We start from the raw sequence: 27,354 nt of genomic DNA, 5'->3' as shown, positions 1-27,354 counted from the left end.
ATTGAGGTTCTGTTACATTTGAGAAGCTGAAGCAACTCCCAGGACACAGCTCACAGGCTGATTTTGCTTCTCGGCTCCAAAATAAGAATTGATTTGAGGACAATTGTTACGACTCTGCAGCCGATAACTTTGAAGAGAACCTGTGAGGAAGGCAGCTAGGGGGGCTTGATCGCACACCTACATCCTACATCTCCGGCATGTGCACTGGGAGCTGTGCCAAGTGCCTGGGGGGCACCCTCATCCCCCTGTCTGTGTTTGGCCTCCTCGCTAACATCCTGCTATTTTTCCCTGGAGGAAAAGTGATAGACAACAATGACCACCTTTCCGACGAAGTCTGGTATTTTGGAGGAATACTAGGAAGCGGAGTCTTGGTGAGTAAGGAAACCTTAAAATCTACCCCCATCGATTTTCATCCTATCTTTTTAAAATTGGGTACTTACTGAACAAGAAGACATTTAGTTGCTAACAAAAGCCCAAGAACTGCATGATGAAACGTTAAGTGCCTCAATATTTTCCCTTCCCCATAGGGACCAAGGAATCCCCAGACTTAGGCTGGCAGCTCCCATGGGGCCGTAGACTTCCCTGAACCAAACTGAGTGCTACAGAATTTATTTTAACAAGACAATGATAGGGTGCGGGGTTGTGGGGGGTCGGGGAGTGAATATACTTTTTCTAGTAAATTGACTGAAAACTACCAAGAGAAACAGGTGTCAGTGAATTCCTCTTCCAATTCTTTGGTAATGATTTCTTTATCCCTTATTTCCAACATAGACTAGGAACTTCTGGTTTAGAGAGAGAAAAACTCATGTTTCATGACAATTGAGGACAAGTTGTTTGCCCTTCTCCTAACCCACCATGTAAATGGAAACTCAGAGTGTCAGATCTTGATATATTGCCTCATTGGGTGTGCAGTTAGACCAAATAGAACCTAAATATTCCATAACACTCATCTACCCACCAGCCAGACTCCATTAGCTGTTGGCCCCCAAGTCCCAGTTTGGAGATGAGGCTCCCCACACAGGCAGGCAGGCATGGGGCCCCCCTTCACGTGCCAAATCACAAGGTGTTTCTTTTGCTTGTAGATGATCTTCCCTGCCCTGGTGTTCCTGGGCCTGAAGAACAATGACTGCTGCGGGTGCTGTGGCAATGAGGGCTGCGGGAAGCGCTTTGCGGTCAGTGCCTGCGGGGGACGGGAGTGGGGAATCAGCCACCAGACTCGCTCCAGAGGGCACTGCCTTCCTGTGCTGGGCATTGAGGGGATGAGTTACCAGCCCCAGGCAACACTCTGGGGGCAGCTGGTACAGGGATAATGATGGAATTCTTGCTGGTGCAAAGTAACAGTAATCATAAATTTTTAAAACCATAGCCCTTCTACTTATAGATGAGTATCATTCAAAATGTTACAAACAGTCAGGGATATCAGAGCTGGAAATCTGCGGTGATGCTATAGAAAGAATGAAGGCTTGAGGACTTCCCTGGTGGTCCAGTGGTTAAGCTGTTGCGCTTTCAGTGCAGGCGGCGTGGGTTAGATCCCTGGTCAGGGAACTAGGATCCTGAATGCAGCACAGCTCAGCCAAAAGGAAAAATTTAAAAAATAAAATGCTAACTAAAAGTATAGCTTAATAAAGAAAAGACTGCAGGCTTGGAAGGCAGAGATGGAGGCTGTGACTGCCTCTGCCGCTGAGAAGCCCTGAGACCTTGGGCAAGTCAGTTCCGTTCTCTGGCTCTGGGTTGCCTTGTCTGTAAAGATGGGGCTGGGACAGGATAACAGATGGTGACTTCTTCTCCTGGTAGCCCCATCTGCACCCCTGCCAGGATCACTGCCTCAGAGGCTCAGCACTTCCTTACCTCTACCTCAGTTTTGCCCCCAGCCTTCTGTTTCCTTTCTTGTTTCCTGTAGCCATCCATCTTTAGTGAGCAAGCTACAGAAAATAGGCTTCACCATTCTAAGCTGGAGTGGGAAGGCTGGGAGTGGGGCTGAGTCCCATTTCCTCAACTGGGGTGCTCTTTGCCTCACTCTGCCCATCTGTTAAGATAAGGAAGGGACTAACTCAGAATTTCCCAAGGACAGACAAGCTCTGTTGGCACACAGATTTGCTCTGTCTTTCAATAATATAGAAAGTTATTTTCTTTTAATTCTCCTTCAATCCTCTTAAGTCTACCAAGAAAACTTACTTTGATGGAAAAAAGTCTTTGCTATTTCTAATTCTCTGTAATCTCCCTAACGAGTCTCCAGCTCCAGGAATGTGAGAAACATTAACTAGAAATTCAATAATATTGTGTTTATGTGTGTTGATAATTCTAGCTTTTCATTCATAGAGGTGATATAAATGAATAAAATAGAGAGCTGATTTAAAGAAAAATATTGAGTTCAGATACACTGATGTAGCAAAAATGAAGAAGGCCGAGACAGAATTACTGGCTGGATGATGGGTAAACCAGCACCTATCTAATCTCCAAAGAGTCAGTTGTCCATCTAAAAGAACCCCAATGATAAATTATACATTCCTACCTTAATCACTTAAAGGGAAAGGTGTTGCAACTTGTCCCGAAACCTAATCATTTCTAACATTTTTTTCTTATCCGTATCTCCTCATCTGGTCAACTAAAAAATATCTGTGCTGTGCTATGCTTAGTTGCTCAGTCATGTCCAACTCTTTGCAACCCCAAGGACTGGAGCCTGCCAGATTCCTCTGTCCATGGGGATTCTCCAGGCAAGAATACTGGAGTGGGTTGCCATGCCCTGTTGAATACATGTGAAGAGCTGAGGCTGGTGCACTGTGAATACCATGATGCTTTTCCACTCGAGATCAAGGATCATTCAAAGAGAATGCTATCACTTTTCAAACACAATCAAGCATTGATTATTATAGCAACATTTAAAATCATTATTGACAAAGAGATGCAAAAATCAACCACAATGCATTTTATATAATTATGTAATTTGATGCAAATTACAATTATGTAATTTGATACATTTGATTTAAAAATTTTGTGTATTGTTGTTGCTACTTAGTTACTAAGTTGTGTCCAACTCTTTTGTGAACCCAAAGACTATAGCCACAAGGCTCCTCTGTCCATGGGATTTTCCAGGCAATACTGGAGTGGGTTGCCATTTTCTTTTCCAGGGGATCTTCCCAACCCAGGGATCAAATTCCCATCTCTTGCATTGCAGGCAAATTCTTTACCACTAAGCCACTAGGGAAGCTCCAGTGTGTGTTATATATAATTATATTTTCATATACTTAATAATAAAGGAAAGAAGTAAATATGTAACTCATTTTCTCTCTGAAATCTAATCCCATTGCACCTTGTGGATTTGGGGGGAATAAATCAGAGATGAGAATTTGAAAAAAAAAACGAGCAATTAAGGAAATTGGATGAATTACATAGAAATCTAACAGCTCATTCCCTGGTGCTGAGTAGAAGGCTAAACATCAGCCAGTACAAAACCAGGGTCTTTGTTTCATTTTTGTTGTTTTCTTTGTTTCACACATAATCACAGTGAGAAGGGAAACAATATTGAAAGTACTGTGCAAAGCATGTTTTTAAATTAGATTTGTGTGAAATCTGAGAGGAAAGCAGAAAAATTATTAAGCACAGTTGAATATATACAATCTGAAACACTTGGTCTGCTCAATGCAAATCATCTGACTGGGGTCCCTCACCTCTCAGTGGGGATCCGTTCTTGATGTAAGTTGAATAGGACTCCTTCCAGCCACTAGCTAACTGTTCACAAGGGCAGTGCCCTTCAAAGGACCAGCTCTGCCACTTGGAAACCAAAGCACCAGCCACAGCCGCCCTGCACCAGGGGTGACCACTCTCTAAGTGACCAGCAGAAAGATTTCTTGTTTTGGGTTCATTTGTTTGTTAATCAGCTGCCACCGTTTAAAAATAGATTTCACATATACACAAAAGAAATCTAGATATCTTGCTTCTTTTAAAAAACAAACAACAACAACAACAAAAATAACCTGGTACTCCTGCACCTATATTTTGGCAAAAAAAAAAAAAAAAAACCCAGCAATCATTCTGCAATGCAGGAGACATGGGTTCAACCCCTGGGTTGGGAAGATCCTCTGGAGAAGGAAATGGCTACCCATTACAGTATTCTTGCCTGGAAAATATCATGGACAGAGGAGCCTGGTGGGTTATAATCCATGGGGTTGCAAGAGGCAGAAATGACTGAGCGACTAAACCACCACCACTTGGGCATTACTGAGCTCTTTGCCCACCCCAAAAGGCCACGGGGTTCATGTCCCTGCTTCAGATGTTTCCTTAATGTTCCAAGGCTCTGAAGCCATAGTCAGTTTTTAAAGAAAGGTATTTACAAACATGGAGGACGGCATGGCAATCCACTCCAGTATTCTTGCCTGGAGATTTCCCATAGACAGAGGAGCCTGGAGGGCTATAGAACATAGGGTCTCGAAGAGTCAGACTTAGCCTGCATGCATACATTTACAAACATTTGTCATACAAAAAGAAAAAACCCCTGCAGCATAATTTGATCGGTTCTATAATGCTAAAGATTTGAATTATTTTTCCAAAGGCTCACAATATTCCCTTCCAGGTGTATAAGGAACACTGGGCTTCTGAGAGCATCATGTAAGAAATCCTATTGGGTAGAAAGGCCTGTGAGGCAGGAACAAACTGGGCCAAGAGCTGCTGAGCCAAATCACGTGGCTGTCTTCATAGCTGTCTCTATCATTTGTTTCCTGGTCTGTCTCTCTCTTCTTTGTTCAGTTTTTCAGGAATATTCTTCAGAAATTAGCTGCATCATTCTCTTCTCTTTCCTTGGGCAGTAAAACCAGGAGGTAGGAATCAATAGTGGAAGCAGGATGTGATTGCTGTAGAGATAAAGCAAGACAATAAATAAGCTGGAAAAAAAATTTTTTTTGAGGTTGCCTAATTGATGGTTTCAGAGTGAAACTAAAAAATGAAGGCTAAACATTCTCTGAAGCAGAGCAAGACTGAAACCCTGTCCCTGAGATCTGTACTCTTTTAAATAAATTAGGGTAAATAAGCGGAGAAGGCAATGGCAACCCACTCCAGTACTCTTGCCTGGAAAATCCCATGGGCGGAGGAGCCTGGTAGGCTGCAGTCCATGGGGTCGCGAAGAGTCGGACACAACTGAGCAACTTCACTTTCACTTTTCACTTTCATGCACTGGAGAAGGCAGTGGCAACCCACTCCAATATTCTTGCCTGGAGAATCCCAGGGACGGGGGAGCCTGGTGGGCTGCTGTTTATGGGCTCGCACAGAGTCGGACACGACTGAAGCGACTTAGTAGCAGCAGCAGCAGCAGGGTAAATAAGAGCTGAGAAAAAGGAGCCCTGGGACAAAAGCTGCAAGAGGAGGGAGACTTTCAAACTGGGCTTTGAAAACCCTGGCCTGGGTGTGTGGCTAGGTCTCACCCTCCTGCTCCCAAACTAGAGGTGTCCTAGCAGCTGATCTGTCCTCTAATCCATTAAAAAAAAAAAAAAAAAAATGACCTCTCAGGGTCCAATGAGCTTACCTAGTGGCTCAGCAATAAAGAATCCACCTACAATGCCGGAGACTCAGGTTCGATCCCTAGGTTGTGGAAGATCTACTGGAGGGGGATATGACAACCCATTCCAGTACTCTTGCCTGAGAAATCCCATGGACAGAGGAGCTTGGGAGGCTACAGTCCATGGGGCCGCAAAGAGTCAGGCGCGACTGAGCACGTACACACAGGGTCCAATGAGACAGCTAATTCATTTTATCAATTCTTTCCTGTTAAGTATGTACTGTAGTAAGAGCATTTAGAAAACCTTGACCTTAACTCGAGGAGTGTCTTTAATAATTGGCCTGATAAAGGAGATATTTAGGGGCAGACAGGAATTTCAGCATCCTGAAAGTATATCATGCAGATAAACGCCCACCCCACCCATAGGCAGGGCCAGAGAGTGCACTGACCAGTTCTGAAGGAAGATCTGGATCAGGTCACAAATCAATCTATTCACTGGAAGTCAGAACTTCTCCCCGCGTCCGACTCGGCTCGCCAGCGACCCCTAGGGACGCCTCCTGGTTGAGCACTTCTGACGTCAGTACTTTCTGAGGCCAAGAGAACTGCTGACAGCAGCCTCCGCATTCCTTATAAGGACCGCTAGTTTGAAGGGGATTTAAGAAAGCCCCTTCTTGTGAAATAATTATCATAAAAGAAGAAATGAAGTATGAAACCCTATTTCTTCTCTAAATGTTCTGTGTTTCAAACTCCTGTCCTGTAAAATGGCCAATGCCAGTGGCTACCTTTCATAAGACCATGGCAAGGGCTGGGGAAAAAGGTTGTAAGCATTAGCTTCAGGGCAGAGGAGGGTAGTACCAAGTGCCTGGGGTACTGGGGACTCATAGAGCCTTCATAAATGCTTGTTGGATGAATGAAGTAAATGAAGGGAGGATTTCAGGTCATTTCCGTACTTTATCAGGCTCAATTCTAACAATAGCTCTTTGAGGTAGACATTCCATTTCTCATTTTATAAGTAAGGAAACTGAGGCTCTTGCAAGTTAAGTTTCTGACCACGGCAAACTCCCCCATGCCCCCACCCCCCATACCCAGCCTGTATTCCCAAGACTGAGTCAGAAAATACAGGAGGGCATTAATGTTTAAGTGAAAATATCTTCAAGTAATCTCTATGTATCTCCTTTCTGAAAGGAGACTTCATGCCCACCAGAGATGTTTCCCCAACATGTTGCCACTGCCCAAGCCTTGAAATATCCTGTCTCCTAAACCATCCACTTTTCCTCCCTTCTCAGTGTCCCCCGCCCCACCCCCACACCTCCTCCAGGTGCTTCGGCTGACAGAACACCCACAGGCGGGGGGCAGAGCTGGGGTCCGACCCCACCTCATCTGCCTCCAGAGTCTGATAAAGAGGGAGGTCTTAAACTGATACCTGGTGATTCGAGAGCATTCTCTTCCACTTCAAGGGAAGCATTTACAGCATATACATTAACGCATGCTTCTTTAGAAATGCAAACCGAAGGTGTGTGTTGAGCAACCAGAAGACAGCCTGTTTACTTTTCTTTTTCTCCCCAGAGCTAGGCTGTTTGTATTTGTGGAAGGTTAACATATGTGAGGCTATGACTATTAAAATTTTTATAATAAAGACATTTATCAAGTGATTGTTAATGTCACGGAAAATTCTTCAAATATTGGGAATAGGCAAGAGAGATCTCTGGGTATCCTCCCAGTGAAGTACTGTGCTGTGCTTAGTCGCTCAGATGTGTCAGACTCTTTGTGACCCCATGGACTGTAGCCCACCAGGCTCCTCTGTCCAGGTGGGAACTCTCCAGGCAGGAATACTGGAGTGGGTTGCCATTCCTTCTTCCAGGGGATCTTCCCAACCCAGGGATCAAAGCCAGGTCTCCTGCATTGCAGGCAGATTCTTTACCAGCTGAGCTACCAGGAAAGCCCCAGTGAAGTGCTAGGCATTATCTAATAGCCTACCCCACCAGGGGGTTATCTGATTTTCTAGACATATGTACCTTTGATTCCGGATTTACTATTGATTAGGAAATCTTACATGTTATGTTCTGGGAAAGAAAGTGAAAGTCATGTCTGCCTCTTTGTGACCCTTTGGACTATACAGTCCATGGAATTCTCCAGGCCAGAATACTGGAGTGGTTGTCATGCCCTCCTCCAGGGGATCGTCCCAACTCAAGGATCGAACCCAGGTCTCCTATATTGCAGGTGGATTCTTTACCAGCTGAGCCACAAGGGAAGCCCAAGAATACTGGAGTGGGTAGCCTATCCCTTCTCCAGTGGATCCACCTGACCCAGGAACCAAACCAGGGTCTCCTACATTGCAGGTGGATTCTTTACCAACCAACTGATCTATCGGGGAAGCCCATGTTCAGGGAGACAGGTAGTTATCCTTGAACCTTATTTTACGGAAGAAGAAATGGAGATCTTAGAAAGATAAACTTCCCAATGTCATGGGGGAAGAAACAGGAATCAGACCTAATCTGGGACTTCCCTGGTGATCCAGTGGTTAAGACTGTATGCCTCCAATGCAGCAGGCACGAGATTGATCCCTGGTTTGGGAACTAAGATCCCACATATCTTGTCGGACAGCCAAAAAACAAAACCCAGATCTGTCTGCCTGTACCCTGTGCCCTTGGCCACTACACAATAGAGTCCCCCCTTTACTATTTATTAATTTAGAATAGGAAAAACATGTCCATAGTACAAAAACTACAAAGGAAGTCACACATTCCTGACTCTATAAAGTTTGGCAACGCCTTTCCCCAGAGGTTAGCAGTGTTCCCAATTATTGTGTCTCCTTCCAGAAATACTCCAGGCCTTTTGTCTGTTTACTTTTAAAAAGCATCAGTTTAGAGTGCCTGCTCCCTAACATATTCAACTTCACTTTCATAATTTCTCTTTTAACTTGAAAAATGTTGTATCATGTAACCCATGGTAAATGAAAGGTACTCTTTCTGATTTTAAGACATAACAGAGTAGTAAATTAAGCAGGTTTTCAAGACTTCTAAACATGAGTTAAAACAAAGTGATATAAAATGTAGCTGGCTTCTCCATCCTGGAAAAGTAATGAAAAATTAATTGGAGAAACTTTTCAAGTTTCAAGGTGAGATATGTCAAATGCGAATACAAAAACAGAACATACCGCCTGTAGCTTTATTAAATTGTAACCTGATGCCATTTTTTCTTCAGATAGTCTTGTAAAGAAATAAAACCGTATTGCTTCAATTGAGAATGACTGTGTAGCCATCCTCTGTTATACACTCCTGCCCCCTGAGAGTAATCATAATCATGAAATCAGTACAGACCATATTCATCTATTGTTTTTAACTTTTACTACCCAAAATCAATCTTCCAAATTTTCTAGACTGTACTGTCCAATGCAGGAGCCACCATCCACATGTGGCTATTGAACATATAGAAGGTAGCCAGTCTAAACTGAGATGTACCATAGGTAGAAAACACACACCAGATCCCAAAGAACTGGTACAAAATATAAAATATCTCATTAGTAGTTTTTTTATTGATTATCTATTGATAATATGTTGAATATGCGAGTTAAAGAAAGCATATTATTAAAATTAATCTCACCTTTTTTAAACTTTTTAAGTGGTGGTTATAAGAAAATTTTAAATTATGAATACGGCTTGCATTAGTTTCCATTTGGACACTGTTGGTCAGAGGTGCTTATCAGGGGGACTCTTTGGTAAAGGGGAAATTATCTCATTGATGTTTTATATTAACCTGGTTTTGCATGTACTCAGACTTGCCTAAAATGAGGACTGTTTGCAAGTGCACTCACTTTTTGTGTCTGTAAACATTGGCCTGTTGAAATGTTCCAGGAATGATATCTAAAATCCTCTCCTCTTCCCACACAGCAGGAATAGCACAAAATAGGTTTCTCCTCTCCCTTCCAGCCACTGGATGATGAAATCCTGAGTTGTTTTAATTGAAGGCACCTTCTAGAACTACCCACCCCTTTCTTCTGTATACCACCTAAAGCTGAGGCCGGGCAGGTGGAGACCTGGGTGCTGCCGAGAAGGCTAGACCCCTGGGCCCCTCAGACTTCCAAACTGCCTTCCTGGAAAAGCGATCTTCCTTTTCTATTATAGCAATTTTAGTTGCTCTTTCATTCTCAACAGTTAATAGTTTCATGATTCCTGACTCAAGACCAGGAAAAAGAGGAAAAAGATATTTTTTCCTTATCTGTTGTTTTATTTCTGTGAGGGAATCAATGTCACTCAAAGAGAAATTTGCAAATGACAAATTTGATCTGTTGCTAAGGGCATCTGACACTGGTGGCAGTGTGCCGTGCGTGGTGTGTGTATGTGTGTGTGATTTGAAGAAGTAGCAGGTACAAGACACTGGACTGGGAGGGAGACTCCAGTTCTTTTTTTTTTTTGAAGTATAGTCGCTGTACAATATTAAATAAGTTACAGGAGTATATAATACAGTGATTCACAATTGTTAAAGGTTATACTCCATTTATAATTATCATAGAATATTGGTTCTATGCCCCGTGTTATCCAATATATCCTCATAGCATATGTTATACCTAATAGTTTGTACCTCTTATCCTCCACCTCTATGTTGCCCCTCCCCCTAAGCCTCCAGTCTTAGTCTAGCTTGGCCACCTTCTAGATGTGTGACTTGAGAAAGTGACAAGAACATGGCCTTTGGAACCAAATGATCATGGACGAATCCCAGTCCCACCACTCCACTTTTTGTTTGACTCAGAACTATTAGCTTAATTTCTACTAGTCTCAGTTTCCTGTCTGGAAAACCTAGGTAATCACACCCACCTCACAGGTTTGTTGAAAAGATTAAATGAGATAACGCATCTAAGATTCTAATAGAATGAAGGCATTTTTACTAGTCAGAAAATTAGATGATTGCACTAGAAAGTTTTTGAGATCTTTGCATGAAAATATAAGAATATTCAACCCTTTAAATAAATGGAAATTTTGGCTTTTGAAGACTTTAAGCAATTTTAAGATGAGAGACTATGTATTTGTAGATGTTGCGCTGTGATGAGAGTAGATACATTTCAGGGTCCTGGGGCTAGGAGATACAGATGCCAAACTCTTGGCCTCTGTGGACTAGCACTAAATTGGAGCAGCATCTCCCAAAGTGTGTTGTTGCGAGGATTCATGATAAAAAGGTTATAGTCTCCTGTGAGATCAGAAAACTCTGCAAATTACCATGTATGTGTGCGTGCTAAGTCACCTCAGTTGTGTCTGACTCTTTGGACGGTAGCCCACCATAGCCCACTTATGGACGGTAGCCCACCAGGCCTCTCTCTCCATGGGATTCTCCAGGCAAGAATACTGGAATGGGTTGCCATGCTCTTCTTGAGGGGATCTTCCTGACCTAGAGATCGAAACCACGTCTCTTATGTCTCTTGCATTGGTGGGCAGGTTCTTTACCCCTAGTGCCACCTGGGAAGCTTGCAAATTACCGTATATACCCAAATATAAACTAGGAAAAAAATAAGCTTTATTGCTTTGCTAGGCCAAAGGGGACACAGCAGGCTTGTGCTCTGAAAAACTGTATGTTCCAAGGATTTGGTGAGGTTTTATAGCAATGGTTCAAGAGCAGTGTTGCTGACAAGGATCAGGGTGTGTGCAGGGCCTGCACCTCTTTAATCTGGTCTCAGGTGGTCTCCTGATGAGTTTCTTAAAGTTATCAAACTGTGATTTTCTCTGTAATGCAGAATGCTAACATCTTCCATTTGTTGGGGGTCTTACTTCTGTAAAGAGCCCAAAGATACTGCTATGCGTATCCCTTGAGACAGAGCCAGGACCCTGCCCCAAGGCTGCACTACTGTTTCTTGGCCATTCCTCCCTTGTCTCTGCATCTCCTTTCTTCCTTTATTAGCAACTGTTTGAATCTGCCTTTTGGGATTCTGGGAAGGTCATGGAGGATGCAGTCTGTTCCCTACAAATAAGAAACAGGGGACATGGAAAGGCTTCCATGCCCAGGAGTCCCATAGGGTCCTGTTGAGTTTTTATATGAAGGAGAAAATGGTCAGTTCTACAGGCACGAGAAGTCAGATATGGTCCATGGAACCAGAGTTCAGTCTTGGAAAGTTGCATCCAAAATATATTAATACATAATATGATATATGATATGAATATGAATCCAAGCTAAATAGATTACATGGATTCCAGTAGCTTAGGCACAATTAGATCCTCTCTACCCTCTAACCCCACCCTCAAACCCTCAAACATGCACTGTGAAAAGACTGATACGAATACAAGGAACAGGAAAAGGAAGTATCTGACATTTAACTTATGTTACCATGTCTAATTTAGGTAGGCTTTATCATGCACATTTCATAGATGAGAAGCTAAGACCCTGAGGCTACATTCATTACGCAGATTCATCATACAGGGAAAAGTAGCGTCGCTGAGATTTGAGCTTGAGTCTGCTGACTTTTAAACTCTTGTGCTTTGCACTACACCTTCATGTCCCAATGCAATGGAGGTGATAATTTTTCATCTCTAATTTCAAAATTGTTAATGTTTCCAAGCTACTCTCTAATTACTGTTTAGAATATAGATTGCATCTCTATGCCTAAATTTTTTCATCTCTAAGAGTGGGTTAGCCTAGATGGGCTCCAAGATTATTTCTGCATTTTATATTCTACAGTCTATCTTGATTTTATAATTTGAAAAAAAGGCACTAGTACAATCCATTTTTCACTAATTAATCTGTTATATAAAAATATTTAAAAGAACTGAAATTGTTGGGCTTGTGTAACCCAAAGGAGAGAAAATTTGCAGCAGGTAGAAGGGGTGGAGAGATGTCAAACAGAAAATATTTTTGTGTAAAATATAAAATACCTTCAGGTATTTTAAAGATTGCTACCTGATGGAAGAGAAGTTGGATTTAATCCCTTTTTGAACTCAAGGGATGTAATTAGGATTGATGAGGAAAACCTGCCTGCCACATAAGGTCCCATGATGACTTAGACTCAGCAAGATGACTGGACCAGAAAACTTAAGATCACTTCCCATTTTAAGAGTCTTTGATTCTGTAATAGACTGGGCTTCCATATTAACCCTGTGAAGGACAGTCTATTTTTAACAAAGTTAAAAACTCTGCCTCAAAGGTATAAAACCATACCTAGCACATGAGTCCTCAATGAATAGGAGAAAAATATACGGGGATGGGGGTAGATAAGGGAACATGAGACATCAAAATTCATTCTAGGAGACTCCACAGGCCCCATTTCCAGTAAAGACTGGCTTCTACCCCAGAACTTCCTCATATTCATCACATCAATGATTGGACAGTCAGGAGTGTTGCATTTAATCTCTGAACACCTTAAGAACCCCACGTGGTCTCTCTCCTTCTCTTTCAGATGTTCACCTCCACAATATTTGCAGTGATTGGAGTCCTGGGTGCTGGATACTCCTTTATTGTTTCAGCCGTTTCAATCAACAAGGGTCCAAAATGTTTCATGAGCCAAAACAGCACATGGGGCTACCCCTTCCAGGACGGGTAAGGTACACCCTGCAATACCAACGTGTCACCACAGTGGGCACCAGAGGGTACATGCCCAAGGGGGACACGGTATAAGGTCCTCCATCTTCAGTTACAAGCTTCAGGAATTTGCTCCTTTGAGGCAGAGCTGCAGTTGTGCAGTGAAGTTCCACAAGATCTCACCTCTCAGTGATCTTGTGATAGACACCAGGAGAAGTAAAATAAGAAGGCACCTCATCTGTTCCATCCCGGGGTCGGGAAGATCCCCTGGAGGAGGGCATGGCAACCCATTCCAGTATTCTTACCGGGAGAATCCCACAGACAGAGGAGCCTGGTGCCTTACAGTCCATAGGGTCGCAAAGAGTCAGACACAACTGAAGCAACTTAGCACTTACTCACTAAGCTGTCCTGAGGGAAGAGGTTGGTGGTATCACCACTTACACTCAAACATTTATTAGCATCAACACTAGGCAACTTATAACATTAATAAACAGACAGCTCTGTTTGAAAATCTTATAATAGAAAATGAGAATGATTACTCGTAAACAGAGCTCAAAGGCCTTCACTGGTGTTCATAAACAGGGGCTAAAGACCTTCACTGATAGTCTGCATGATAAATACTTAAACAATCTTTTAAGGTGCAAATTTACTGAAAACACTGTAGGTTCTCCATGAGAGTTAATGTTAATAGAACTCATTAAATTAACACTTCATATTTTCAGGTACTTTGTAAAGAACTTTTTAAACAAATGAATTTATAATTTAATCTGCACAACAACCTCAAGAAGTGTGACTTCCCCCCCTCAAGGCAGGCTGAATAAGTGTGATGTGTTTCACGTCTCTCAGTTAGTAGGGGGCAGAGACCAGGCACAAACTCCTGTCTTCTAACTTTGGGTCTTAGTCTTTTTATATTACACATTCTTCTGCCCCTACCTAGACTGCACCACTCAAGGCAGTAGACAGTTGCTGTATGTGTCTACTTAAACTTAAGTTCCAATAAATGAAATAAAGTTTAAAATTCCTCAATCACACTAGCCATATTTTAAGCACTCAGTAACTGCAGATGGCTATTATTGACCATACTGAACACTGCAGAGATGGGGCATTCCCATCAGATAGGGTTACACTAGACTCTAACTTCCAAGAGGGCTGAGATGACCTCTGTCTCATTCATCATTACAACCTCTCTGTCTGGCACAGGGACTGACATATCTAGGGAGTCAGAAACTAGAGTTGTTGGGTTTTCCTGCACACAGAGGATGGGCCCATGCCTAAAAAAAAAACCCTATAGGACATCAATTCATTAAGTCAAATCCCTAGTTATGGATGTATATGAGAGGTTACAGAATCTCTGGAGCAGGCTCCAGACAGAGGAGATGGAGGCGGCTGGTTCTTATGACCTGAGGTCTCAGTTTGTCCACAAGGATTTCACATAAAATATCCCCACCCTTCTCTGTAGTTACAAGCCCTCTAAGGGCTTGAGGCAGAGGCAGAGCTGCTCATCCTTATAGTGCATGTAGCAAATGCCATGAGTGTTTATGTTGCTGTGGCAAGCCCTGTCCTCTTACAGAGAACCGCTGTGGGCTTGACTTGCTTGAGTGTAGCATTCAGACGGCATGAGGCTGAGCCATCTCCTGAGGTCCTTCCGTGGATGGAGCCCTCCTCCTGACCCAGGGGCATACCTACAAAGCTACACATTACACCTCCTTTCAAGGATCTTTCTCCTAGTATTTCTATGGACAGCGTTTATCCTATAATGTGAACGGTACTCCCCTTGATGGATCTAAAAACAATTAGAATACATCTACGTCCAAAACAAAGGAGAGAGAAAGAAATACAAGAGATGCCAAGTTACACCCCAAAGCAGTACAGTGGTCTCATATTGTTCTGATACCCTCATACCCAGCTTGGGGTGGGCTGGCACTGATGTTCTAGCTCAGGACAGAGACAGCTGGTCTATGGGTCTCCACAGGAAATAGCAGCTTGGGAGAAGGACAGGAAACCACTTTCCTGTTTTTCTCTCTTTTTTTTTTTTATTGGAGTATAGTTGATTTACATCATTGTGTTAATTTCTGCTGCGCATGCTAAGTCACTTCAGTCGTGTCCAACTCTTTGTGACCCCGTGGACTGTAGCCCACCAGGTTCCTCTGTCCATGGGATTCTCCAGACAAGGATACTGGAGTGGGTTGTCATTCCCTTCTCCAGGGGGATCTTCCTGACCCAGGGATCTATTCCACGCCTCTAACATCTCCTGCATTGACAGTTGGGTTCTTGACCACTAGCGCCACCTGGGATGCCCCAATTTTTGCTGTACAGCAAAGTGATTCAGTTTAACGTATATATATATATATATATATACATTCTTTTTCATATTTTTTCCATTCTGGATTCTTTGGTAGCTCACATGGTAAAGAATTTGCCTGCAGTGAGGAGACCTAAGTTCAATCCCTGGGTCAGGAAGAACCCCTGGAGAAGGGAATGGCAAAATAATGAAAACAGAATAAACTGTGCAGAAAAGCAGGAACACTTCAGAATTCTCCCACTCATTCCCTTTTTGCCAAAAGGTTTTGATAGTTATCAAAGGGAGAAAGGTTTGTGTACTCACACATTTGCATAGTAGCTTCAAACTATAATATTAAAAATTTCTGCATTCAGATTTATTACAAAATCATACATACTCTACACTCTGCAGCTGATTTATAAGATAGAATGATTTTGACTATTCGTGCTCTTTCCCATCAGGCCCTGACTGTAGGATTTCATCCCACATAAAATGCAGGTCCACCCTTGGTGTGAAATATGCCACAATTGCTACAGAAGGGCTTTCAGGAGGATGGGTCCAGCATGCGTCTCACCACACCCTCTGCCACCCGGCAGGCTTTCCTCAGCACCCATTCTCCCCTACATCCCGCGTCTTTCCTCCTGTATGGCCTTATCTCCTGCAACCAGCTCCAAACCTTCCTTCCAGCTGCAGAGGCTCATTCCAAGTTTCTTATAACCCTCGAATCTCGTGTTGCCTAGTATTTTCAGTCAAAGTGGGAGGCGGTAGTGGGGTGAATCGGGAGATCGGGATTGACATATACACACTACTGTGTATACAACAGATAACTAATGAGAACCTACTGTGAGCACAGGAAACCACTCAATGCTCTGTGGTGACCTAAATGGGAAGGAAATCCCATTAAAAAAAAGAGGGGATATATGTATATGTACAGCTGATTCACTTTGCTGTACTGCAGAAACTGACACAGCGTATAAAGCAACTATACTCCCATAAAAAAATAGTAAAACAATAAAACATTTAAAAAAAAAAAAAAAGTAAGTGCTTCCACCCCACCCACAATGTTTCATTTCAGCTTCACAAAAAGCTCTCCTTCAGAGGTAATTCAGCAGAGGTCCAAAGAGGACAAATGACTTGCCCAAGGGAATGCTATTCTTAATGATGGAAGCTCCAGTCCAGGTTTTCTGACTTCAGGTCACAATGCTTTTTCAACACTGTACTGATTTCACTGTCTGATTTTTGTAGAGTCCATTTTGAAAAGCCCAGGGGCCTCTGTCTCCAATCATTTTTACTATCCCATGGATTCATCCATCAGATCCCAGTGTGGAGGCATCAGAGGAGTTATGGTAGCTGCAAGTGTAACACACATACACAGCTACTTAGTGAGTGGGAAGGAATAATCACGTGTATGAGACCAGAGGAAAGGACTCAGGACAGTTTCCCTCATCACCCAATGGCAGCAGCAGAACCTTCCCTTCTCCTCTCCTTCCTCCTCCACCTCCTCCTCCTTCTGATAATTAAAGTCCAAGTGTTTTTGCATGCATTATTTCACTTAATCTTCCTAATAAATCTCAGAAGATTTTTTTAATCCCTAGAGTAGAAAAAATATAGTTAAAAGGTTAACTTTCCTGGGGCTCCACAGCTAGTAATTAGTAGAAGAATTTAAAAAAAAAGCACCTGATGGGACCTCACTTTTTTGCTGAAATCTGTCTCAGATATGGAGCAGAGGACAGACCTGGTCCCCTGCCCCAGTGGGCACATGGTAAGTTAGGGTATTAAGAGGGAACAGACCCTCACCTGCCAAAAGGGCGAAATGAAGTTGCCCAAGGGAAACTCCTTGGAAGAGGTGACAGGGGATGATCTTGGAAGATGTGCAGAAGCGTGTCTTTTGGAGAGGAGGGGAAACAGGTTTCAAGCAGAGAGAAGAGAAAGTCCTGAGGCTGCTTTGCAAAGGTTCCATGTGCTCATAGAATGTCAGATCACTAAGTGGCCAGAAGCTCAGGATGAATGTTGACGGGGGAGCAGAGGGACGCCACAGGAGGGGGTGATGGAGACCAGGTAGACCTTCAAGACATTGGGGGACAGCAGAGGACTTCAAGCAGGATAAGCCATGGCCACTTGGGAGTTTTAGGAGGATCATGATGTAGTGATGTGGAGGATGAACAAAAGGGCTCCATAACTGACAGAGAGAGCACATCAGGAGGTTGGAGGAACAATCCAGATAAGATTCTGAGCATCTCTAAGGCAGTGGAACTGGGGCTCAAAAGGGGAGAAATTTCAGAGACTGTCTGAGATGGAATCATTAGGATTAGGAATGAGAAGAAAGAGGAAAGGTTATCAAGCTGGACTTTGAGGTTTCCAGCTTGGGGCACAAAATTCAGGGCTCTTCAAGAGTATAGAATTTAGTTCTGTTTTCCTTAGAAGTGCCTGTTGTTGATCATATTAAAGGAACAAAGGCAGTTAACTTTTTCGGTCATGGGAACCATACTGAAGAAGCATCCTAGAAGGAAAAAGAAACCTGGGACATTTTGAGATACGCCCTCCTGGCTTCCTTTGAAGTAGGACCTCCTCCCATCCAAGGTCTTCCTTTCTGAGACAATTGGCCAATCTACCTTGACCCTGAGCTGCTGAAAGGGAAGCAGCTGGCACAGGGCATGCAAACAGCTGCGGGAGGGAATGCAGGAGGCCAGGCCAAGGACAGTCAGCAGTGGGGTGGGACAGGGGACACCGCCAAGCACAGCACTGACAGCTCAGGCTGCAGCCCTCCCTGTTCCCTGAGGATGGAGTTCAGGGGTGAGGAGAGTGCTCTCTCACCAGGCACAGAGCGGAAACCATTCAGCATTCTGCCTGGACGTCCAGTTACGACCATCTGCAGCTGCTCTTCGTGATTACTTCTTAGCAAGGAACTGCTGTGAACACACTCCCCAGAGCAGAAAGTCACATAGATGGGGTGAGATGGGATTGCAACAAAGTGTTCCCAGCTTTCATGAAGCAGGAAAGCCCCAAAGATGTTAAGATGATGCTTTGCCCTTGACCTGACCAGACTTTGGGTCCAGTCCCATCCTAGTGGTATAATCTTGGCAATCACACCTCTTAGCTCTTTCTCTGTGAAATGGGGTGATAGTAAGATCTACCTCACAGGTTCAGGCAAGGATGAAATAACATGATGTACATAATGTAGCACTTGCTAAAAGTTCAACCTTACTATTCATTTTTATGAATATAAAAAATTCATTACCATGAATGGAATGTATTATGATGCATTAGAACTTTCTAAAATGTTATGTTTTTATAATAATTTTGTGATTAATTTCTGTCTTTTCAACCAGCCTCATGAGGGTTCAAAGAGAATAATCTCTTTATGATGTTATGTTGTTGTTCAGTCGCTAAGTTATGTCTGAGTTTTTGTCACTCCATGGACTGTAGCCCGCCAGGCTCCTCTGTCCATGGGATTCTCCAGGCAAGAATACTGGAGTGTGTTGCCATTTCCTGCTCCCATGGATCTTCCCAACCCAGATATTGAACCTATGTCTCCTGCATTGGCAGGCAGATTCTTTACCACTGAACCACCAGGGAAGCCCTTATTATGGTACAGGGAAGCCTTGATTGACATACTGCTAGAGAGACTATACATACTATTAAAGATATATAGATCAAATTTCATGAATAAATCATATTTTAATTATTCTAAAGGAGTGACATTACTCAAATACAGGGCATGTGTGTAATGATTAAGAGCAATGGCTTTGGAGTCAGACAGAAGGAAGATCAAAGTCGGGCATTTATATTCCCTAGCCTCAGCTTCTTTTTTCTTTAACACTTTCTAAATATTTAATGTCTTTTTTTTTAGTAGTACATTTTTCATAACCAAAGTATAGTTGATGTACAACATTGTATAAGTTACTGGTGTACAATGTAGAGATTTGTAATTTTAAAGGTTATACTCATTTATAGTTATTATAATTCCCCGTGTTGTCCAATATAGCCTGTAGCTTATTTTATGCCTAACTGTTTGTACCTCTTAATGTTCTCCCCCTATGTTGCCCCTCCCCACTCAACTTCTCAATCTATGTATATGTTCATTCACTCTGACTATTTCCTGGGGGCAACTGTATGCCAGGTATTGTTCAAGGAAAGTAGTACCTCCTTGTAGGATTGGGAGGAATGGTGGAACACAGCTGGCCCAGTGCCTGGTATAACATACACCAGGAAAGCCGCTCATTTATTGAACACTCCCTGTGGTAGAACCGGGGACAGAGATGAGAGACAGAGGTGTGGGACATGGTCTCTACCCCTGTGGGTGTATAGTCACAAAGAGAAGACAGACAAATAGAGGACAGCTCAAGGTCCCGGGCACTCCGTACAGAGGGAACCCAGAGAGTTGAGAAGCACAGAAGGGGTGCCACAGCCAGCTGAGGTCACGAGGAGAGTCCAGGGGTCTAGGAGAGAGGAAGTGGCACCTATTATCCAGGCAAAGCACCTAGGCTCCCCTGCTCCTTCCCTCAGCAGCCTTTGCTGCTGGTAAGAAGTGAGTTGTACGAAATCCATGGCGTTGACTCTGAGGTTGATGGAATTACTGCCGCTCCGTTGGGACTGCCTTCACAAATGATAGGATTCAGGGAGTTTAAACTATCTCAGATCTCTTCGATTCACAGAATGTGGGAGTATGATTAGCCTCCAGATCCACGAAAAATTAGGGAGCCCTTTCACCTGGGGTTGGAGGGCTGGAAGCGGCAATCATTTCAGGGATCTGAGACTCTTAGAACCTGAGAGTTTGGGGGTAAAGGAAAAGGGCCTGTGGAACAACTATCCGTGAGGGTTTGTAAGGGCTGATACAGCTGCTGGAGTGAAACTGAAAGGATCTCTCCACCCAAACTCAGTCGTTGCTTCCTAGCTTTCCCGTGAGTGTTTCACCAATCTTACCACCAGAGGGCACTGTCATCCCACCACTACCAGGGCAGGAACTCAGGATTGACAATTAACTTCATTTTAGGATCTTTTCTTTATAAAAATGTGACTGGAATATATTGCCTTTTATTACCTCTTATAATCATCAAGTTGAAAAATGGTAAAGATAAGAGAGACTGCATGGGAAAATGCAGAAAAGAAAAATGGGTGTTTTAAAAATAACATACTGAAGTCTTACCTAGCAATACATAAGGTATATTACTGAATGTTCAGAGTTGTGCAGTTGTTCTCAGCCCATTTTATAGATGAAGAAACTAATGGTAAGGGCAGGGGTCAGGGGGTGTTAGGTGACTTCTGTAAGGAATACACAGCCAGGAAGAGGAATACTTGAATTCAAACTCAGGTCCGTCTGAATTCAAAATACCAGTCTTTTGCCTTTAGGCCACACTACTCAGTTTTAAGCAAAGTAATTAACAATATTAGGGTTTATTGAGCACTTACTATCTACTAGGCACGGTTCTAAGTGCTTTACTAGTGTTAACTCATTTAATCCTTACTTTAATCCTTATTTAACCCTATGATTTGATAGTTATTGTTATTCCCACTTTACAGAGAGATACACAAGTCACAGAGCCAGTGAGCAGCCAGGACTGTATTCTTGTGGGAAGGTGAATCAATGCAATATGCAATGCTTTACCTTTAAATCAAGAATGGCTCATTCTTTCCTTTATCCCTTCTGGATAAAGGAAAAGTCTTCCATCATTTCAAAGATTTTTCAAAATCTTAACGCAAAATATATCTCAAATTAGTGTGTACTGATACGCTGGAGAAACCGTCAGAGACAGATGGTCAAAAAGATCTAAAAACAATGAGATGGGTGTTCCTTTAGTAGCCAGATAGTTTTCTACAGAGACCGTGAAGAGAGAGTGGATCCTAAAGCAAAAGGGAAAAACCAATTTGGGGCTCTAAGAATGTGAGAAGGAATTATAATACTGCAGAAATTTTATCCCCTTACCCTCATTTTTGTCTTTTAAACATACATTTCTCCTTCAAGGCACAATGCCTTTGATATTGCAGTGGACTCTTAATAATATATATATATTATATTTTAATATAATATAATATTAAATGTATATTTAATATAATATGTTTTAATTTGTATATATAATATTATATATACTATATATAATATAATATATATATTATTTTATAAATATATTATAATTTCTCCTATTTCAAAGTTTTTATAAAATATGTAACAAGGCAGCAGATTATTTCTTTCTTCTAGTTAATTAAACCTTTTTGCAGGTGGAATCCATATATTGTCACAAAAATACAGCTGAGTCAGTTCACAATTTGACTGGAAGTAGGCCTCAAAAGAATCAAGCCCTTCCCTTTAACTATATGACACGACTGTACTTTCCATCGCTTCAGAGGGCCACTAGAGGTGACAGGTCATTTGTCAGAAGTTCAAAGGGTCCCTGCAGACAATAGTAGGATAAAGGCCGTGGACATTTGTAAGATTGACCTCCTGGTGTGTCTTAATTTTCATGGCCCCTTAATACATATTCGATTTGCCCATCTGCCTGGTCAGCTCACAAAAATCACTCTGTCACTCAGTAACTGTGTGAGCTGGGTAAGTCACTTAAGCTCTCTGTGCCTCAGTGTTCCCATTTGTGAAGCAGGAGAAAAGAACCATGAAGTCTCCATGAGAAATAAATGAGTGGATATGTGTGAAACATTCAGAAGAGGGTCCAGCACATAGTCAGATTAGATCAGTCACTCAGTCGTGTCCGACTCTTTGCGACTCCATGCGACTCCATGAATCGCAGCACGCCAGGCCTCCCTGTCCCTCACCAACTCCTGGAGTTCACTCAGACTCACGTCCATCGAGTCAGTGATGCCATCCAGCCATCTCATCCTCTGTCGTCCCCTTCTCCTCCTGCCCCCAATCCCTCCCAGCATCAGAGTCTTTTCCAATGAGGCAACTCTTCGTATGAGGTGGCCAAAGTACTGGAGTTTCAGCTTTAGCATCATTCCTTCCAAAGAAAGCCCAGGGCTGATCTCCTTCAGAATGGACTGGTTGGATCTCCTTGCAGTCCAAGGGACTCTCAAGAGTCTTCTCCAACACCACAGTTCAAAAGCATCAATTCTTCGGCGCTCAGCCTTCTCCAGCACATAGTAGATACTCAATAAAATTGTTAGTTATTGCATTTAAACGTGTTGTTATTATGGGATTCTTTTTCTTAGGAATCTTAGGTCTTGGATAGATAGTGCTGCAAAAGAAAAATCACTGTGGTGACTTTCTAGCCTAGGGGATTGCATACTTTTTAACCAGTGTCTCTTTTCTCTCCCATGTCCTTGACAGAGATTACCTCGGGGACTCTAACTTATGGAGCAGGTGCCAAAAGCCTAGTGATGTGGTTCCCTGGAATCTGACCCTCTTCTCCATCCTGCTGATCATAGGAGCAGTTCAGATAATTATCTGTGCCATCCAGGTGATCAATGGCCTCCTGGGGACCCTGTGTGGAGATTGCCAGTGTTGTGGCTGCTGTGGGGTAAGCTGAGGTCTTTGGTCAAGACAGGCCACCAGTGCAAATGGGACAAGGGGGTGGAAAGAGTGGTGGCTGCTGGATCTCCAACCAGGCTGGAAGGTCCACACAGCTCCTCTCTCAGCCAAGGGAAACTCTGCTGTCTATGAAGCTATTAATAGCATACCTAGGCTTAGGCTGACCACAGTTTCAGTCTTACCAGCACCTGACCATAGTTCTGAAGGCAAAGGACTCCACACACGTATAGAAGTTTATGATAATGTCTACATGAAGATTCTCAGGAAGTGGACATCTGTTATAGGAAGACACATCACAGTCTGTTCCCAAATGTTCTCTTTCCTAACTCGACCTACACTAACTTGATCTACATAGTGTGTTAAATTTGTCAAGGAATACATGAAGGATACTTTCTTCCCCTTGGAAAAGATATGGAAGAGAAAAATTATTCTTACGTGCAAGAAATAGTGGAAATCATTAGGGATTTCCTCTCCAAATATGACTGTAAATTGTTGACACTATGAAAAATAGACCTATGGACAGTAAACCAAGGTGATTATTTCAAGTACTGAATAAGCCAGATCAGGAAATTATTTCACACACATGAAGTGATTTTTAAACACAGATTAAAGTATGAGGAAAAAATTAAATAGGACTCAAGTGTTGGGGACTTCCCTTGCAGTCTAGTGGTTACTGTTGCTACTGCTGCTAAGTCACTTCAGTCGTGTCCAACTCTGTGCGACCCCATAGATGGCAGCCCACCAGGCTCCCCCGTCCCTGGAATTCTCCAGGAAAGAACACTGGAGTGGGTTACCATTTCCTTCTCCAATGCATGAAAGTAAAAAGTGAAAGTGAAGTTGCTCAGTTGTGTCTGACCCTTAGCATGGACTGCAGCCTACCAGGCTCCTCTGTCCGTGGGATTTTCCAGGCAAGACTCTGCAATTCCACCACAGGAAGTACAAGTCTGATTCCCAGTCAGGGAAGTATCACATGATCCTGCACGCGGTGTGTTGTGGCCAAAAAAAAAAAAATAGGTTAGCTAGAACTTCAGAGTTCCCTTATTGGGGAATCATGTAAACAAGTATAAATAAAGGTCTATCTACTTAATATAATATCACACCCAAATTAAAAATGATTGGGGAATTATGTAAACAAGTATAAATAAAGGTCTATCTACTTAATATAATATCACACCCAAATTAAAAATGATCCAAATAATTTTTTCAAATAATTCTTTTAAGCAATATATGTATATAAGTCAACAGTTGTGTGTGTGTGTGCACGGAAATCTAGGGAGGTGTTCAGTTAGGAAATCTGTGCCCTGGCCTTGTCTTTCACCCACCAATTTCTTCAGTTATGTGATTCTTATATATCCTCCCAGAGTTTCGTTGTTATTGCTTTCATTTCCTGTACCTTAAAAGGATTTTTTTCAAAACTGTAATCATACTGAAAATGCTTATAATGTTATTTAAAAAGAGCAATATACAAAAAATATATACAGAACTCACAATTATATAAATTTTAAAAATCAATATTCTAAATGGGAAAAGAATCTAAAAAAGAATAGTACGTGTATATGTATAACTGAATCACCTTGCTATATACCTGAGACTAAGACAACATTGTAAATCAACGATTTGTGTGTGTACTTAGTCGCTCAGTCTTGTCCAACTCTTTGCGACCCCATGGACTGCAGCCCACCAGGCTCCTCCTCCATGGGATTCTCCAGGCAAGAGTACTGGAATGGGTAGCCATGCCCTCCTCCAGGGGATCTTCCCAAACCAGGGATCGAACCCAGGTTTTTCACATTGCAGGCAGATTCTTTACCAACTGAGCCACCAGGGAAGCCCAACTATACTACACTCCAATATAAAATAAAATTTTAAAAATAAATAAAATAAAATAAATGAAAACTCAAACACAGTGAGTAGAAAAAGACCTAAAGGAAATCCAACCAAAATGTTTAATGATAATTATTTGTAGGTAAGAAGACTTTGACTTTTTTTTCTTCCTTCTAGCTTATATTATTCAAAAATGTTTACAATCATATATTTTTAAATATAAAAATATAAATAAAAACTTCTTCCCAAAGTCAAGAGTAAAATGCATGTATTAAAAATAAATTTCCCTTACTATTGGATTTTTGTTCTATAAACTTTCAATTCTATGGTGTTGTATTTTAATTTTTTGGTCTTGAAACACAACTGGGGAGAAAAGAAAACTACCGGTTAGAAATCCATCAAAATTATTTTTACAGTAGTGGTTAAGAGTATTGTGCATTTGAATTTTGTAATTCATCCAACAAGAATGCAAGCTTGCTAAATCAGCTAATTCATTTCAAACACTGATATTTCTTTTTCTGCTTTCATGGAAGAAGTTACATTTTTTTAGTTAGGTAGCAAATTTTCATTGTAAGTATAATTGGAAATACAACTGTTCTTCTAATGAAAGATAGCAGTTTACTAAATCTGAGGAGTATCTATAAATTAAAAACATACCCACAGATCATCAAGCTAAGTGAAATAAATCAGAGAAAGATAAATACTATGTGATATCACTTACATGTGGGGTCTAAAAAACACAACTATTGAACATAACAAAAAAGAAGCAGACTCACAGATATAGAGAACAAATTGGGGGTTGGCGGTGGGCAATACAGGGGTGCAGAATGGGAGGCACAAGCTCTTCAGTGTAAGGTAGGCTGCAACACAGGGAGTATAGCCAATGTTTTGTAATAATTGTAAATGGAAGGTAACCTTTAAAATTGTATTAAAATTTTTTTAAATTAAAAATTACAAAACAAAAAAACATACCCATAGTTGTAGTCAGTTGACTCTTCAGTGACTGTCATCTATTCAGACTCTGTATTTTAGCAATTTTAATGAATAAATCACCTGATAGTGATAAGAAGGCTGCTGAACACTCTAGCTGGCACTGGAGAATCACAGAGAACAGATGTACATCACCAGAATTCCCTTCCCTTCTTCCTGCTCCATCTTTTTATTTGGATAACTTCAAATCTATGTAAAATTTTAAAAAACAATACAATGAACACCTGCGCCTTTTCGCCTAGATCCACAGACTGTTAACATTTGCTTGCTCTCTGTCTGTACCATTGGAAAGTAATTCACAGACATCATGAAACCTTACTACTAAATATTTCAGTACACACAAGAGCTACATTGGAGGGGGAAAAACAAAACAGTGGTCTGCTGAAGATTCCTGTTTTGTGGGCAACTCCCCTTCTGTACAGCTGGTCGGGGTCCCTCCCACAGGAGGACAAGGGGGAGTGTTGGGCTCTCAGTTAATCACTCACTTGCTGAGTGAGCTGAGCAAGCTGCCTAGCTTCTAGAAGCTTCGTTCTCCCAGCCGCCTCCTGCCGAACTTCCATAGCGAGGGTGCAGATAGACATCCATCCATTCAGACAAGAAGTATTTATTGAGAGGCCCCTGGCCTGGCACAGTGCTTACATGAGGTAATAGGTGGAAACATGCTTCAAACTACAAGCTATTGAATGCCAGCTGTGTGGTCTTAGCCAAGTTGGTTGCCCTCAACTGTGTCTTTGCCTAAAAAATGTGATTGTTAAACCTACTTCCTAAGGTGCTGAGTGAGTGTCTAACCTGGGGTGATCAATGTGCATCCAAGTCAGGACTTCTTTGGTGGTCGAGTGGTTAAGACTCTGTGCCACAGCAGGGGTCCAGGGTTCAATTCTTGGTTGGTAAACTAAGATCTCACATGCCACGTGGCACAGCAGGAAAAAGAAAAAATGCATCCATGTCAGTAACTAGAAGGCTCAGTACACTGTACTGTTATTTCCTTAAGAGGATGGAAATCTGTGTAGCAGCCTAAGTTCAAGAAAAGGAACACAGTTTCTGGATTCCACCTCCTAGGGTTCTCTACTTATTAATTCCTGGCTTCTCTAGTTATTAACAATGGCTTCAGATACATCACTTGAGCCCTCAGTTCCACTCATTAAAAATGAATTTTAATAATAAAGTGAAGCTTCCACATTTCTAGCCTAAACATAGGTAAGTGACAAAGATCTGAACCAAAGCCAGAAGAGTATAGAAAACATTCAGTAAGTGACCAGTAAGGGCAGAAGTAATCAAGACTAAGGGGGGCTTCTCAGGTGGTACAATGGTAAAGAATCCCCCAGCCAGTGCAGGAAATCCAGAAGAAGTAGGTTCAATCCCTGAGTCGGGAAGATCCCTGGAGAAGGAAATGGTATCACACTCCAGTATTCTTGCCTGGGAAATCCCATGGAGAGAGGAGCCTGGTGGGCTACAGTCCATGGGGTCACAAAGAGTCAGACACGATTGAGCACACAAACAAATTAAGACTCCGAGGGGTGATGGGAGGGGAAAGTGTACACACACACAAATGATGTAATTAATTAATTTTTTCTGTCTTCTAGGGAGATGGGCCAGTCTAAACCTCCATGATGAGCTGTTGTAAACTGACGGCGTGTGAGAAGATATATTAAACTTAATTCTTCCCTTCTTGGAGTTGCCAGTTCCTACCTGCTTCCTAACTGACAAAGCTTAGGCAGGCCAGAGTTATTTCTTCTCCTTTCCAACCAGCTCAGTTCAACTTAGAATTTTATGTTAGTTTCAGATAAAAAAAATAGT

The 27,354-nt window shown here is 42.2% G+C and overlaps 1 protein-coding gene across 1 annotated transcript; it reads left to right on the top strand.

The window, feature by feature from the left end:
• Positions 1-31: 31 nt before the first annotated feature.
• Positions 32-27,354, top strand: TM4SF4 (transmembrane 4 L six family member 4). The gene is made up of 5 exons (XM_005906291.2): positions 32-371; positions 1,083-1,172; positions 12,867-13,006; positions 22,546-22,735; positions 27,141-27,354. The coding sequence occupies exons 1-5, from the start codon at positions 198-200 to the stop codon at positions 27,156-27,158; spliced, it is 612 nt and encodes a 203-aa protein (XP_005906353.1). The 5' UTR covers positions 32-197; the 3' UTR covers positions 27,159-27,354.

The sequence above is a fragment of the Bos mutus genome, chromosome 1, assembly GCF_027580195.1.
Source record: "Bos mutus isolate GX-2022 chromosome 1, NWIPB_WYAK_1.1, whole genome shotgun sequence".
Lineage (NCBI taxonomy): Eukaryota > Metazoa > Chordata > Mammalia > Artiodactyla > Bovidae > Bos > Bos mutus.
The sequence above is the reverse complement of the archived record's forward strand: the minus strand, read 5'-3'. Positions and strand labels throughout refer to the sequence as shown.